We start from the raw sequence: 16,982 nt of genomic DNA, 5'->3' as shown, positions 1-16,982 counted from the left end.
TTAATTGAAATTTTAATAAATATTTTGTGTATAGTAAATTGATTGTTATATTCATCATTTTTCAACGGGTGCTTTACAACTAACTAGTTTCTCATAATTATGAGTACTATTTGTCTGACCTTTCACAAATCACAGATGACCCGTAGAATAATTTTTTTCAATAAGAATTAACAACAAAACATAATTAGCAATACCTACGTAGTGAAACAACTGAAGGAATTGCAATAAAACATGAATAATGGAACAAAAATGTAATAGCTCATCATTGCATGTGAAATTTAGCCTTAATGATCACAAACCTTTTGCATATTTTTTTTTGCACATCAACCTACCATTAAATGAGCATGGACATGACTTTTAGCTACAGCATCTCTGATCCTTAGATTGCAGTGTGCATTTTAATGAACATTACTCTCTCTTACCAATGCACAATTTCTGCCACTAGCACTGTTCTTGTTTCATCACAGAAAACATAAGTTTTAGACCCAACTTTTTAATGTAATATAAATTTAAAAAAAATAAAATAAAAATCTGAAACATTTTATTTTGTAAAGTAAAATTTTGAATGAGATTTTTGGAAACACACTCTCCTGTTGTAATACGTCAAGAACATAATCTGATAAAAAAAAAATTATTATTTCTAAGGGGAGACAAATGAAATATGCCATCTTGGTTTCAACCGTTTTTGTTAACTTTCATTAAAAATATTTGGCTCTTTAAATCACAGCACATACTTTCATGGAATGGCTTGCTATTAATAGTGCCTTACAGCTACAAACAGTTTCTCTTGTAAAATAATGTTTAGTGTTTAAAACCAGAGTTATTTTTTTTTTTTTCTGATAGAATGGCTACAACTGTAATATGTAATAAGTACTGTCAATAGACACTGTTTTATGGTCTTAAAAACTCAACAATTAGTAACATTTAAAAAAAAATTAATGATGGTATACAAAATAAGAATTTTTAATGATAACAAGCATGATAGTAGCAATTTGGCAACATTGTTTGCCATTTACTCGGTACTGCAATCTAAGCGTGAGACGGACCACACTCCAGTTCGGCCTCCAGCTGATGCATGTTAAAACGCATGCACGTCTCACTGAGAGAGAGTGAGAGAGAGAGTGAGAGAGTCGCTAATCGTCGTGCTCGTGATGGGCCTCGGACTCGCGCCACGTGTTCAGCGCGGCCTCGACGAGCCACCGCCACCACGAGGACCGGCCGAAGAAGTAGCCCGCGCACACAGCGATGAACAGCCACGACAGCACCAGGCAGTAGTCCGTCTCCTTGGTCGGGACGCTCGACACCGGCCCGAGGAAGTCCGCCGACTTGACGAACAGCATGTTCCGCGGTTCCAAACCTGCGAGACAAGAAAACCCCTACACAGTGCCTGTTCCATCTCAAACCAATGAGCACCGAGTCGGTACCCAAGCTCCCCCGGAGCAGACTACAATCATGGAGGTCTAGAACACAGACACGGCTACACAGCGCCTGTTAGATCCCAAATCAACGAGCACCGAGTCTGTACCCAAGTTGTCCCGGAGCCAACTACAATCTTGGAGGTCTAGAACACAGACACGGCTACACAGCGCCTGTTCGATCTCAAATCAGCGAGCACCGAGTCGGTACCCAAGTTGCCCCGGAGCCGACTACAACCTTCGGAGGTCTAGAACACAGAGCAGATTGTTCCATTTTTTTGCCGTCGGTCTCGACCACTGGATTTCCCAGTGAATTAATACTGACAGTACTTGTGCATTTGTTGCAGGGTCACAAATTCTCTCACCAGATGATTACTAGATAATTACCAGATAACCGGATAATTATAATAAGACTTCCAATTTCCTGAAGAAAACCACGAGATATATTTTTAAAAAATTTGCTTAAATTGCACCAAAAAAAATCCGTAAATCAAGCTAGAAATTCAGAACTGTAGACAACTAGAGGTTTACATAATTAATTGAAGACTGTCATTTGAAGATGATCAACAAGTGAGATTTTTTGACAAAAATGTGATTGAAAATAAAACTAAAGAATCAAACAAATAAAATCTATGATTATCTGGTGAATTGTGGTACCACCGAAAAGCATGTCAATGCACACCATACACCACATAGTACCAAAATGCAAGTTATATCATGGAATTAAGTAGCATTTAACCAAAACTTAATTCAAATCATAAAAAAATTAATCTTTTAATGTTTGAAATTCAAGGAATGTCATATCCGGACAAAAAATTGTACCTAAGTGCATGGACCAGAAAAATTAATTTTTTTTTATTGTGAATCTCTTATCGAATCACTTTTAAACCACTAATGCTATAACTTTTCAAAAAATGCCTACTACTCAAATACAACACTTTTTGAATTTTTGATTTAGTGTTCATAACCTTAATTTAATGGCTTATCAACTGTTCTTGGCTTTATGTTGAGTTATGGCACATCCTGTACATGTAAATGTGAGTTCATTAACTTCTATAATCACGACACAGAAAACAAAGTAACTTGTTAAAATTCATACCGGTATACTTGTTGACGAATTTACTGAATGCTTCTAGAGTATACTCAGATTCATTGAATTTGGCAGCCGGTCGACCATTATGAAACAGCATTAATGTCGGCACACCAACGATGCCATACTGCGTGTTGAAACTGTCAAATAAAACAATTTTTCGTAAGGCTACATAAACTGATAACTGAAATGTAGAATTGTACATGCATTTTGATGTGCATATATACATACATTGAAACAAAACTATGCCACTATTATGCTTAGAGAGAAAGGAGTGTAGGAATAATTTCATTAGGTGGAGGGGGGGGGGGGGGAAGAACCTCTTCGCCTGCTGTTTGCTTTCAATTTCTTTCCTTTTTTGGTAGGAATAATACAATTTTTTTTTTAAGAATTTCTTAGGATTTTAGGAAATGTGAGTAAAGTGGTTCTATCCCCTGCTCTCCCAAAAAATGAAATTATGCATAGGTTTATACAAATACTTGATGTTGATTACCCCATACAAGAGCATTTGACTGGCTTAGAAAAATATAAGGTAACTGATAGTTGCATTGTTATTGAATCTCGTAGGTACTGTATCTTACACATTTTTCCTTTCGTAATGATGCAAAATATTTTTTGCAGTAACCATTCGAGGAAAAAAATTTAAAATGTTTTGTAATGACATTTCTGAATGCAAGTCAAGTATGTATTCGAGCAATGTTAAAATGTTTCACAAATTCAAGCAAACTCTGGCTGCAACACTAGTTGTATTTGGTTTTAAGGTATAATTTAATTACATTGAGTTTTATTACTGGTAACTAGGTTTCTGTAAATACCGTTTCGTTTCCCCTTTATTCCAATCAAATTTTGAAACAAAAATCAAATATTTTTCTAATTTAATTTTTACATTCTGTGAAAAATTTTTCTTCACATTTCACAGGAGTCAAAGAAAAATTAATCCAAACTACAGTAAATTAAAAGAAATTAAGGGGAAAAAAAACTTTGGCAATTAATACCAGTAAATTTTAAGTTTTAAATTTTTTTTGTTGATCTGGTTACATACATAAAATTTAATATTTTTGATAATTTTAATTCATAATCACTTGATTATTTCTTAAATATAAAAAAAAATGTGTCAATAATGTTGCAGTACAAATCTAAATTTCTCATTAAATCTTTCTAGTCTCATAGAAGTTACATTCTTAAATTTTTTTTTGTGAAAGAGTCCGACATGGGGTAGGCATATTAAATTTATTGGTAACAAGTAATTTGGAAGGAAAAAAAAAAGTTTAATTTGAAATGCTGGTTATGAAATCAAATTATTCGTGAATGTTGAATATTTTGGGAGGACTGGCAGGCCCTGGGAGTACGTGCCAGTGGAACTTCATGGCGTCCACGGCGACCATCTTGATGCCGGGGTAGGCCCTGGGCAGGGCGTTGAAGTGCGGCGCCGCCATGCTGCTGAAGGGGCACGACCGGGCGTGGAACAGGACGACAGCGCAGTCGGCCGGCGTGCGCCGGCTGGTGACGTTGGGGTCGACGGCCAGGATGCTCACCAGCCGGGTGGAGTTCACCAGCTGGGCGGCACAACACTCCACAGTTGGCACCGACCACCGTCCGTCACCGGACGGGGCCCGACAGTATAGAAGTCGCCAGCCCAGGTTAAAATATCTAATACGGTTTTGAGGTAGTTGGTTAATTCACCGCCGCAATCGCCACCATCTCTGGGGCATCGACTTGTGGAGGTCCCTAGCGGACAAGTATCGAACTCTTCAAACACCCCTTCCCCACCCTCCCTCGAACTCGCATCATCCTCCACCCACCCTCCTACCCCACTCTCATCACCTACAGTTTTGTGACGCACAAACTCCCGTTGAACGACCTGGAGCTGCAGTGAATGTAGGGTGGGGGGTGCGGGGGAATGACAGCGGGCGACAGTGCTGCGCTCTAACGTGCAAATAACAACCTAAGCCGATACAGGGCGTTACGGCAGCGCACTGCAGCGGTGAAGTTCCCAAGCTGCTCATCATACGCTCCTGAAAAACGTAGAGTAAATCCTATCCACTCGCGACTTCTATGCAGTATAAATATTCAAAGCTTTAAGGCCCCCGCCTACCTGGGCACACATACGGTGTGCGGAGCTTCATTAAATAACCAAACAATTTGAAGAAATCAAGAAATCAGAGCAGTGTCTGTTTACGAAAAAGTATTTAAGAATATGCTGAGGGCGTTATGAGTGGTTCTGTTTCCGTATTTCGTTTTCAAACTGAATTTGTTAGAAGAGTGTAAATGGTTAAAACATGTGTTTTCAGTGTAAATTTTATGCGTGAAACGTCTGGTACAGATTCTCGAAAGCATTCTAGGGAATTTCATTTACACCTTTATCTTCATTTCTGTCCCACATGTCGTCATGCTTACAGCTCAAAAATCATAGTTCCCACATGCACGGTGAAACAATTGCGCACCAGTCCAAGGTCTTGCGATTAGAGGTGACACCATGTTAGAAGCACCTGCCTCACTAACACAAATACACCCCTGAATATGAGGGCTCCTTAAGGTATATATTTTGAGCTACCTATAAAAAATTTTAACATTTATTCACATTTTTTTTCAGTGTAGCCTGTACTTTCATTTTTAAATATCGAGAGTGTGGTTTTTTTATTGGGGAGGGGGGGGGGGGGGGTTTACATTGTAATGATATTTCACTGGACAAATACCATTACCTGCATTGTTTTTTAAAGGCAACTAACTTCAAAGTGTTCATTTTTTTGGAATTTGGTTTATTTTTGTATACCTTGGTCTAATTATCTTCATCTTGTCCTCTGTGTCAATATACACAATACCATTTTATTTTCCCAGTATATGCATGGTCTGGTAATACAGTTTGTTTTTTTCAACTTACTATATTTTTACCTGATTTTCCCTGAGATCTAAGTTGGGGATGGACCAATCAAACTTAATGTAGAAGGAATATGGCCTATGACTAGAGACAAGATTTTATGGTTTTATTTTCAGGCCAATTTTGTTTTTAAAACAGGAGATTTTGGTGTTATTGGTTTTCCTTTTTATGAAATCTGTTTATTAAAAAAGATAGCATATTACTAAACAAATATAACACTTAAATATTCCATGATACTAATTTCTAAAAAAACAGTGGCATTTTGACTGATACATGATGCCCTTTTATAATGCAATGATTTGTAATTAGCATGTCTTAACTATTCAGAACAATTACAATAAATCTGTTAAATATTTTTATGTTTGAAAAATGTCCTAACCGTTAGTATCATAATGTAAAAATTAGTAACTAATAACAGTTGCAATATCAGAAAGTAGTAAACTTATTCCAATATTCTTTTAGCATCAAATGTGATACAAACTTCATGTTAAATAAATTGTTTTTATTTTATTTAATATTTAAAAGATTATGTATTCGCCATTAAAGTCAAGTTTTGATTAAATTTTTGTGAATGTGTCCGACATGGTGTAGGCCTATCTATTGGTAACAAATATAATTTGAAGAAGAAAAAAAAAAAAAGAATTAAAATGTAGAATCAAATATCAAAATATTCATGAATATAGAATATCATATTATTCAGAAACATAGAATTTTTTTGAGTATTCGCAGACCCCTAAATGTATCTGTATTTTTCTTTCTACAGATTAATTTATTACAATTTGTTTTAAATACCTTTGTACTGTACATTAGTTTTTCTTTGGTATTCACATTCAATCTATACTGAATTTGAAAATCCAGCATAATCTCTATTTCGGTATGGCCGTGGTCCCTTTTGTGCCGGATTAAAGACCTTACATTGTATGTTGTCAAAGTTGAACATTCAGAATGAGGCTGTGAAAATACTTTGCACACACAAATGCCATGCAAGTATCAAAAGGTTTTACTGAAAGCGAAGGAACCAAACACACGTACCTCCACCGGCTGAGCTACGGCGTCCGGGACGATGGAGCACGCAATAACTATGGCCGACGTGTTCTTCACTTCACTGCCCGCGCTCTCCTCGGCTGCCCGTGCGTCGCCGTCGGTCCCGTCTTCCGCTGCGACTCGCGGGGCATCGCCGGACGTTTCCGGCGCGTCTTCGACCTGCCACAGAGCAAGAGCGACGATCCTCGACGTCACCGCCAACCGCTTTCACGCAAGCGAGAGAAGCGTAAGCGAAGTACCTCGTGCAGTTCATCGCACTTATCCGGGGTGTCTGCAAGAACATAACTTTTTTCAGGACCCTTGAGGGGCCCTGCCCTTCTGGGCGCACATATGGTGTACAGATCTTCAGAAAAAACAATGTAATTTTAAAGCTGCTTAAGATATCCAAAAAAAAAAAAATATTTAAGAATATGCTGAGGATTGTGTTTTTAGAAGAGTGAAAATGGCTAAAACACATGTTTTCAGGATAATTTTTAGGCATGAAATTCGATACACATTCTTGAAAGCACTCAAGGGCCTTGAATTGCACCTTTATTTTCATTTCTCTGCCATATAACGTTAAGGATACCACTTAAATCGAATAGTTGTGCTGTGCATGACGTAAAGACTGCGTGCTAGTCCAGAGGCAATACCGCGCTAGAGGCACTTAGCATCCCACCTCACTAACACAAATAAACCCATGACTAGGTATGTCTCATGGTCATTCTGATAAATAATAAGCAAAATAAACATAATACAATATTGATATCCTATTTGAAGAAACTTGCCTATTATTATATCAGCAAACTAAAATCTTTTCAGAGATAATTTACACATGATTAAGTGTGCAGTTTCCAACTATTTACATTTAATGTGCGACTATTAACTGAAATGACGAGTAAAAAAACCAAAACAAAGGGAGCAAAAGGCTGCCAGAAAAAACTTTTTTACTTTCAGAACTATTGATAAATTAAGAACCTTTTAATTACTTTTGAGACCAGTTCTTCATGTTCATTACTTTTTCATAATGTTCTTAATTTTCATGACCTGTAGACACCCTGACATCACAATGTTTTTGAAATAAACCTTAGAAAAAAAAATTGTGTTTCCTGCAAATGACTGAAAATATTAAATATCCAGTAGGCCTGTGTAAATACTAGTTTTCTGACGTGTAATCGAATTGTGAATATTGTTCTCAGCAAAGCTGTATTAAAATTATTTTGTAAAATACAGTACCGGTATTGTACACGCTTCTCTCTCTCTCTCGCTCTCGTAAACACCCCCCCCCCCCCCTCAAGCAGGTATGCAACTATCTAGCAAGTAAATTAACATTTAAGCCAGATGGCAAGCTTGAAGGATGTTGACAGATGACGGACTCAACTCACAGTGACGAAGGAAGGCTGATCGCTGCCATCTGAGTTTTCATTTGCTTCCTTCAAGGCTTCAGGAGGCTGAGATGTAACATGTTCTGGTCTGTCAGCAACTTGCGGTGATGCAACGGATGTTGCTACAAGAAACAATAGAAATGACAACAAACATCAATTTAGCTACAGAAAAAATATGCCCAGTCTGTTGATATAGTGGTCAGGAATGAGTGAATTAAGTAATCATTAATTAATTATGGCTTAGCATCTAATTGACATTGGAGGTCATTAGAGAGAGCGAGGGGTGGTCGAATGACAACTAAACATTGACGGAGTAAATCAGAGGAGGAAACTGAAGTGCCTTGAGAACATCCAAAGGCTCACTGCAAATTACACCACGTTTCCCACATGCAAAAATCAAACCGAGATTGCCTCGCTTGGGACGCGTGATCTGACCAATACCATGGACCCTGCAGCTGTAAGTCCCGAGTTCGATTCCCGACCTGGTCACTTGTGGAATTGTTTCTCTCTTCAGGACGGGGAGTTGTGTTGTCCCTTCACCTGCATACAGCAAAAGGCAATGACGAACCACAAGCAAAATTATCTCCCCTAGTATGCGTTGGTCATACCGTCATCAGAACTTCTGCATTTTTTTTTTGTATTCTTCCCTCGAGCGGTTAATTTAAACCCACCGAATATATAGTCTTTACTGTACATGAAAGTTAAGGTGGGCATATATTTGAGCTAGTTGAAATGAAGTTTGTTTTCTCAGCTATACAGTTATTACCAGAACGCTTGTTTCATCGTAACTACTAACCTCTGGCATTCTTTGGTCAATCATTGCAATAGGCATCACTTTATAATTGAACTGGCAGTGGATGTCTACATTGAATGAAAAAATTAAATAAAAGGATTTGTTTTGTATCACACGGTTATGAACAGAACGTAAGGCAACGTGATTATAGTGGGTTTTTTAACGAACTAGTAGTCAACTCATTCTAAAAAAAAAAAAAAAAAATTGGGTAGGCTTGGAGGTAAGGAAATTTACCGTCAACCTTTGCTATTGTTATGCTTGGTGATCATGTCAACGCAAGACTTGGTCGACTACAATAAACATCACTGGACTGGGATTTGAACCTGTTACTTCCCAAACATGAGTTCACTATTCTATCAATGCACTGCCTTTCATGGTTCACACTGCTGGGCTTGCATTCCACGCCATGCCACCACGCAAGCTTTATCATACACATTCCTTCATACATTATGGTTCTAACAGGCAGATCTGCGGTCATGCAATTTGGGACAGTTTGGTAACTGAGTAAGCAGGCTGATATATTAAGCATGGCATCTAATGTATTATTTCCTTCAATTTTGCATCAGGCTGTGACTTGAAATGTTTGTAGCAAAGTTCAACGCAGGGTCCTATCATAATCTATATACTCTCAGTTGACATATTTTTAGATAATGTTCATTAAAAAAAATATTTTTTTTTTTCCATGCAGAATGGTTAAAAAAAATTTACTCCTATTATGTGTAACATTTTACAAGTACTATACTTGTGTCAACTGAAGCATGTGCACTTTTCATAGATACACCCCATAATTTTTAAGAAAATAAGTACAAGTTCTTCATTAAAAGACAAGAGTTTAAACATGCAGCACCATCCAAGCTACCAACAGGGCCCTTTAGAATTATATTTTAATACTTGAGTTTACTTTCAAAATTAGATTTAGCAAGTTCATAATCTGAATATAGTTCAGTTATACCACTTTCTCTTGCAAAATTATTTTTCTGAGCACTTAGAGCATACCCATAAAAGAACAAAGACCCAACTGACTTAAAACCAGCCTAACATAGGCATGAACTTGCAATACTACCATGACAGGGAGGTTAGACTATATTGACCTTTTTCAGAATGTGAAAACATAACCTCTAAACTCAATTTATAAAGTTTTGAAACCAGCATTTACATAAATATTTTTGCTAATTAACAAGGAACAAATTCATGCAAATAAATGTTTGATTCTTTTTCAAATCCGCACCATACTGCAGAATGCAGACGTGGGTAACCTAAAATAATATTGTTTCTTTACCAAATACAATTTAGATTTAAAAAATCAAAAAATACATTACACGAAATTAAATTTTTAATGACGAGAGAGCACAACGTTCAATTACCTAATGCATGTATGAAAAAGACACCACAGACCAGTCTAACCACTGCCATTTCTTATTTGTTTTGATTTTTGAAGAGAAAATAGTCAATGTTTTTGTTCGTGTTGGTTTAACCTTTTTGCGACTTATCCAAACGTAATTAATACGAAAAGTTAAAGGGTGTATTTTTGTTGTATTCCCACAGGTACATACTAACATACTAAACAGAGATTAGAGGAAGTACTTTCTCTAATCTCTGATATTAATAATCAATTAACTATTAATATTATTTTTATACTTATTGTGATTTGTACTGTCCAAATTGAAAACATTAAACAGCCGTGTTTCATTTGTAAACAAAAGCATTTTTTTTTATGTTTGAATCAGCTGATTTATTCTTTGGTAAATAAACTTATGTGTAGAGTATAAACATTTGTCTACTCGATTATTAGACAATGGTATGATGCGTAAGCATAAACAATCACTGTTGGTAAAGAAAATAGGTTATGTTTTGTATCATAATTAAAAATGTGTGGAATTTCGTTTTTTATTACCAGTGGCTCCAACTCTTATGAAGATTGCGACTTGTATTCGAAGTATAAGGTAAAACTTTTTAAAAAATATTTTTTTTTGTTCTAAATTATAGTTTTGTGAGTTATAAAAATATATTCTATGGTTTATAAATTTACAATTTTCACATAATGTCTCAAAACAATTTTTTATACTCTACACAATCAAATTTCAGTTTCAAACTCAGTAAACCCTCTTCCAGGACAAAACAGCCTGATCTCAAGCAGGGTCTGTTTAATGTTGGGTAATCTTGTTATTTTGCTATTGAATTGCACTATGAATCTTATCAATACACATATTGTTTTGGTACAAGATTTGAGTCTGCCCACCTTCTGTTCAGTTATTGTGTGACTCAAATAATTTTGTTTTCAGACAGAGCTGGAGGAAGCCCTGAGACGCAGGGGACCGGACGGGTATTCGTGTATGGTCGTCCGAATCAGAGATGACTGCACCGCTCGTGTGGATTGCAGCGTCCTGTGGACGCAAGGCTGCAGGCCGACAGAGCAACCTCTTCTTGATGCAAGCGGAGGAGTCTTGCTGTGGAATGGCGATATATTCGCTGGGGAGCTGGTGAGTGTACTCTTTATTTTGTACAAACTATAACATCTGAGAAAATAGTGAATCCATTATGTATCCTTCCATCATAACCACCCAAACAATAAAACCAGCAGTGCTTCTAAACTTAACTCCATGTGCCACTCAACTTTGATGAGTTTTTGCAAAAGTTGCAACTAGGTAGGCTACTGGTAGTTGCACCATTGTGTTAAATTTTAGTCCTATTTGCCTAGTGGGTAATAAAGTGTATAAGTAAGTGAAAAACCTTTGATATTTAAATGCCATGTAGGATAATTTGGAGGTATATAGCTCCAAATTCTATATTGGTTTATGTTTAAAAAAAAAAAAAAAAAAACTGGGACAAATTGGTACTCATGTAACAATTGAAAACTTAATATAAAACACACTTAAAATGAAAAAAAAAAAAAAAAGGCAAAATATTTTATTGTAAAAAAAATGAAATTTAGGTACCTACATATAATTGCATACAAAGAATTTTTTTTTTTAAATCATGAAGTATATAATTGAACAGAAACAATATTTGTATTGCTACTAAATTTATTTAAAAAAAAACATTTCTGGTATTTTAATTTAATGTAATTAAATACAAGTGTGAGTTTTAAAAATTTATTTTTTAATTTAACCTCCAGTCTACTCCATGACTAATGAGTTTCCGTGGACATCGGGACGGAAGTGCCGTGAACAGCCAGAAGTGTGGTACGTCCGCAGGCGAGGGGCGACGGCCGGTCGGACACGGAAGTGCTGTCGGCAGAGCTGTCGTCGGGCTCGTTCCTGGAGGTGATGCCCGCCGTGAGGGGCCCGTACAGCGTGGCGTACTGGGACCCCCGGGCGGGGCGCCTGTGGTTCGGCCGGGACCGCCTGGGCCGCCACAGCCTGCTGCTGCTCCTGCGGGGCGAGGGGGCCCACCAGGTCCTCGGGGTCACCTCCGTGGCATGCAGAGGGCTGCAGGGCGTCGTCGAGGTCCCGGCCGTCGGTCTCTTCTGCGCCGAGCTCTCCGGCGGGGGTGGGTGCGGGCGTGTCGGCGTCGGGTTGTAGAACTGCTTCAGCCTGTGGTCTGGTCAGCGACCTTCCTCCGTCCCTCCACCACTACTCGTCTTTCGCTCTGTTTCATTCTCCTCTCTCCTGCACTCCTTCAACTACCTGCTCTTCCCACCTGATCCTCGGTATTCCTTGGGGGTCTCCCTTCTTGTGCACATCAACTCTATCGATTTCTCTAAGCGTCTCATGCTTGCTTTTTTTAATGATCTGATTCAGGTCCAGTAACTCCTGCTCTTGCTTGAATTAGTATCTCATTCCTGTTGTTCTGATCTTCCCAGCCTCTCTCTTATCTTCAGTCCCAAGTCTCTGCTCCGTAAGTGACCGTGGGCACATAGTAGGTATTGTACAACACTTGTTTGCATTTTAATGGCACATCCCTCGTCCATACCAAATCTCTCACAACCTGTAGAATGCATCTCTTTGTCTTATCCTTACTTAATATCATAAATGCGAAAGTAATTCGGTCTGTCTGTCACGCTTTCACGCCAAAACTACTGAACCAATTTAAATTAAATTTGGTACACAGATAGTCTAGAGCCTGAGAAAGGACATAAGCTACTATTTTATGCCACCAAGGTCAATTTAATAATTTTTCTGATGTAAAAATTTTTACTTTGTACAGTTTCAGGTTTATTTGTCACACAATAAAGAGTTTGGACATGACGTGGAAGAATCCGTAAGTACGTATGTTGTGACTACGACAGTGTTATGAAGAAGTGCAAAAATGCATATTAGTGGTTTTCTATGAAAATATTTCTGGTTTTTGGCCAGTGAAAAGTTATGAAAGACCTGAAAAACTCAAGTTGGTATTGTTGGACATCCTGTTTTTCTTCTATTGTAACAAAGCAGTGAAACTAAATTTTATATTTAGGGCAGGGCTCTACAAATCTTGCGTCGCCATGACGCCTAACTTTTCCTTGCTGGCAACGTTAACTATGATAAAATTATTTAAATGATGAACAATAAAAAATTTAAGATTTGATCCAAAATGCCATGTTGTGGCTTTTGTGTCTCACCTTTAATGCTTAGTCTCATGGGGAAAAGTTCGTTATTTCATTACATTGCCATCATTATCAATTTAGGGAAAATCCTGTGAATTTATTGATACCTGTCTTGCATTTTTAATTGGGTCACAAATTCTTTCACCAGAATTTTCTAAACGTTAAAGGTTGTGTGAATGATCCTTATGATGATTAGATAATATTTAGCAAGTATCTGTTGATTCCAGACAAATCTTTATATGCAAGACTGCTATCGTGAAATGTTCTCTCAATGAACAGTCATGACAAGAAAAAATGAACTAAACAACAAGGTGTGTTCTGTTCTGTTGTGTCCGACTGGAGAATGAAAACCTGTTCCAGGCCTCGACCGCCTGTGCCTCTACCCGTGGTCGGACGTGACGGAAGACGAGCTGGTGTCGTTCCGAGAGGAGTTTGCGGTGGGCTGCGCCGTGTCCCGGGACAGGCTGCCCTCGCCGGTGGGGCCGGCGGCGGCGAGCGAGCCGGCAGAGGGCGAGCTGCTAGCCGTCTCGCTGGCGAGCTCGGGGCTGGCTCCCGCCGAGGTCCTGGGGAGCCTGCTGCGGGACGGCCCGGCGGCGGCGAGGGCGGAGGAGCTGGCCGGGCTTCTGGGCGAGGCGGTGAGGGCGCGGGTGTCCCTGCAGCCGGGCGTGTGCCGGGCGTGCACCGGGGGGGCCTGCGGGCACGCCCGGACCGCGGTGCTGTTCTCTGGCGGCCTGGACTCGGCCGTGCTGGCGCGCCTGGCCCACGACCACGTGCCCCCCGGGGACCCCATCGACCTCCTCAACGTGGCCTTCGAGAGGCCGAGGCGACCTGCCGGGCCGCAGGGCATGAGGCGGAGGCGGGCGGGGGAGCCGGAGGCGGGCCCTGCCTTCGACGTCCCGGACAGGAGGACCGGCAGGGAGACGTTACGAGAGCTCAGGAAGAACTTCCCTCAGAGGCAGTGGAACTTTGTCGAGGTAAGACCAACCTTTAAAATTCATTCCTATTGGTTATTTAAATGTAGCGTTTTAACTGTAACCTGTAAGGATCTGTCTCACATGCCGTGTATTATTATCATTACTTTTATTCGACTGCTATTTCTGAAATTTTAACTAATTACCTCCCTTGCATTTGTTGTTGATCTGCCACAAATATTTTCAACAGATATTCATGGGTGCAAAAAGTCGCGATGATAACCCACGATATTACACTTAAATGAATATCTGCTGTAAATATTTGTGGCATAATAACAAATGTAAGGTAGTGCAAAGTTAAATTTTAGAAATAGCCCTAACAAAGTAGTGATGAAAAAAATATATATATATGTATCAACATGACATGTGAGATCAAGCTTCAAGAATCATAAACATGCAAAATTGCAGCCAAATACAATTGGACAGCTAGAAGAAAGTACAACTAAGTGTAGGATAAGTTTGAATTTCAAGTATTCCATCACTTTTTCCATTTTCATATCTAAAAGCTCTTGAGGGTGGAAAAGGGGGGGGGGGGTGGTCCCGTGTTCAAATTATACATATGGGAACATAACTTCAGTTACATAAATACAGTTGAAAAAGTTTATAAACACATTTCTGTCACTAATATTCAGAATAAATAAATGTTTTTACTTATATGGACCAGTGTTCGATATCAGTCACTTAAAGCATATGATTTAAAATCCCATTGTTGTTGCATGTTTCATGCGCATCGTGGGCAATATTAATCCTAAACTACTTGACGATAGTGTTTATTAGAAAGTTTAGAGCTTGATTTACAATATAGTAGACATTATTATTATTTTTTGCTAAGGAATTTAAAATAAACGATACAGCTTAAATTCCAATTTTTGTGTCAATATAAAATTTATGACATTTTTTACAATATTTGACTTAACTCTTCTGCCTAACCAGTCTAGATACATAACTGATACCTTTCCTTCCTGATGTTATCAATCAATTTTTTTTGTGCCTCTCCACTTGAAAAATTTCAATTTAAAACAAAAAAAAATTTTTTCACCCCTTTGCCCTCTTAGTGTGTTCATTTGGTTGATGGTCAGCGGTCATTATTTCTCTAGATCAACGTCAGTCTCTCTGAGCTGAACGAGCAGCGGGAGAGGAGAATCGGTCACCTGATCCACCCGCGAGTCTCCGTGCTGGACGACAGCCTGGGGTGTGCCCTGTGGTTCGCCAGTCGCGGGGAAGGACTGCTGGAGCAGCCTGGCGGGGAACTTGCGAACTACACCTCTCCGGCCAGAGTAAGAGACTGCTTCGCTCCAACGCAAAATAACACTCCCGTTTCATACAAGTGATGATTGTGTCACCTTCAGAGCTGTTGAACTCGTAACTCCGAGCTCATGCATGGTTCTTATTTCTTCAGGATTGCAAATTTATTAAATTTATTAAATATATTAAATATTGTGTAGGAATAAGTCAACTTTTTGAAAATCCCTAGACATGTTGTTTACAAATGCCACTCAATAAAATTTTAATGCTTTATGAAAGAGCAAATTTACTTCTGTTTATATAACAACTAAAGACGATAAAGTTAACATAAACTTAACAGGTCTAATAGTCTTGTCCCTAGCTATGAAACATCAAGCATAGAAAAATTTAGTACTTGTCATACCTTGAAGATAGAGATAAGATTTTATGGTTTTATTTTTAGGCTAATTTAATTTTTCAAACAAGGTAGTTTGGTGTTTTTGTTTTTATTTTTTATGAACTCTGTTCATTCATAAATATAGCAAGCGTCCGGGAGCAAATATTTTAGTTCGGGCCCCTTCCTCATTGCTTAATGTACAATTTTTTAAAACTCCACAGTTTAAAAAAAAATCCTAAAGAGTAAACGTTACAGTGGCCATAACTGTAACCATCATCTGGATAAAATTCCATAACTCGTAAGGTTTGCAGTGAATTTTATTAGCAATAGAATTATATAATTTTTTGTCCTTCTGTCAAGAGTGAACAGGAGCATAAAAAAAAATATTTTCCAACTCGTCCGGGCCCCGTCGGTGCTCGGGTTCCTGTGGGATTTTGCCCCTCCTGCCACTTTCCGCGCTCTATCCCCTCCCTTTATCGACAGCCCTGATCAGCAGCGTTCGTGATGGCGCCGGTGTGTGTGTGTGAGCGGGCAAGTCGTTTGGGACTGGCGTTTCTGTCGTGTCTTTACGGTCGTTTTCGCTCACGCAGTAAAATTCTTGTTACCAGAATGGTCCTCTGAAAGAAAATCATGGAAAGATAAGGCCCGAATGTCGACGAGACCTCTCGTCGTTGCCGCAGGTCCTGCTGCTGGGCATGGGGGCGGACGAGCAGCTCGGGGGCTACGCGAGGCACCGCACCACGCTGCGTCGCGGCGGCTGGCAGGGGCTGCTGGCGGAGCTGCGGCTGGAGCTGGCGCGGATCTCCTCCCGCAACCTGGGCCGCGACGACCGCGTCGCCGCCGACCACGGCCGCCAGGCCCGGCTGCCGTACCTGGACGAGGGCGTGGTCTCCTTCCTGGCCGGCCTGCCCCCCTGGCACAGGTGCGGCGAGCTCCCGGCCGTCGAGTAGCGATAACCGACACGCTTCTGGCTTGTGGACGTACACCATTGCTAGTTTTGAACCGTACATCGTAGAGGAAACCAGAAGAAAGGGCAAAGAAGGATGAACACACAAACACGCGTAAAACAAGCCGAAATCGACCGATGTCAAATGTTAAATGCAAACGCAGCACAGAAAAAATTCCAGTGATAGGAATTACGTAGTCAGAACAATATCGCAGCACAGACGAACGCGGTGGGCTGGCAACGTCAAGATAACGATAATGATTTCAATCAGTTTGAACCAGGAGTGTACACAGAATTTAATTATTTTTTTTAGGAGGGGGGAGAGAGAGAGAGAT

The 16,982-nt window shown here is 39.5% G+C and overlaps 2 protein-coding genes across 9 annotated transcripts in view; one reads left to right on the top strand and one right to left on the bottom strand.

The window, feature by feature from the left end:
- LOC134537621 (asparagine synthetase domain-containing protein 1) overlaps positions 1 to 16,982 on the top strand; it is a 51,467-nt gene that overhangs the window by 31,480 nt on the left and 3,005 nt on the right. For 2 of the 8 annotated variants that reach the window (XM_063378273.1, XM_063378274.1), the window contains exons 1-6: positions 10,308 to 10,527; positions 10,867 to 11,064; positions 11,779 to 12,073; positions 13,470 to 14,083; positions 15,178 to 15,357; positions 16,382 to 16,623. In XM_063378273.1, coding sequence (XP_063234343.1) covers positions 10,453 to 10,527; positions 10,867 to 11,064; positions 11,779 to 12,073; positions 13,470 to 14,083; positions 15,178 to 15,357; positions 16,382 to 16,623 — 1,604 coding nt within the window. In that variant the 5' untranslated portion in view covers positions 10,308 to 10,452. Of the gene's footprint in view, positions 1 to 10,003; positions 10,130 to 10,307; positions 10,528 to 10,866; positions 11,065 to 11,778; positions 12,074 to 13,469; positions 14,084 to 15,177; positions 15,358 to 16,381; positions 16,624 to 16,982 lie in introns of those variants that run through there. The other 6 variants (XM_063378276.1, XM_063378280.1, XM_063378275.1 and 3 more) reach the window with 6 other exon arrangements.
- On the bottom strand, positions 940 to 10,174 carry LOC134537622 (thioredoxin domain-containing protein 15). The gene is made up of 6 exons (XM_063378281.1): positions 9,949 to 10,174; positions 7,792 to 7,913; positions 6,416 to 6,586; positions 3,859 to 4,061; positions 2,515 to 2,645; positions 940 to 1,357 (listed from the first exon to the last, which is right to left on the bottom strand). Exons 1-6 carry the CDS (start codon positions 9,995 to 9,997, stop codon positions 1,134 to 1,136), a joined length of 900 nt encoding a protein of 299 aa, XP_063234351.1. The 5' UTR covers positions 9,998 to 10,174; the 3' UTR covers positions 940 to 1,133.

This window comes from Bacillus rossius, chromosome 12 (assembly GCF_032445375.1).
Source record: "Bacillus rossius redtenbacheri isolate Brsri chromosome 12, Brsri_v3, whole genome shotgun sequence".
NCBI lineage: Eukaryota > Metazoa > Arthropoda > Insecta > Phasmatodea > Bacillidae > Bacillus > Bacillus rossius.
Note: the sequence above shows the minus strand (reverse complement) of the source record. Positions and strands in the feature narration are given on the sequence as shown.

Bases quoted from the DNA above. Each gene is read 5' to 3' on its own strand.
- LOC134537622 (XM_063378281.1), bottom strand. From the start codon at position 9,997: ATGGCAGTGGTTAGACTGGTCTGTGGTGTCTTTTTCATACATGCATTA. The intron at 4,062-6,415 runs GTACGTGTGTTT...TGTGCCGCCCAG, and splicing joins CCGTAGCTCAGCCGGTGGAG to CTGGTGAACTCCACCCGGCT. The intron at 1,358-2,514 runs GTATGAATTTTA...CTTGTCTCGCAG, and splicing joins ATTCGTCAACAAGTATACCG to GTTTGGAACCGCGGAACATG.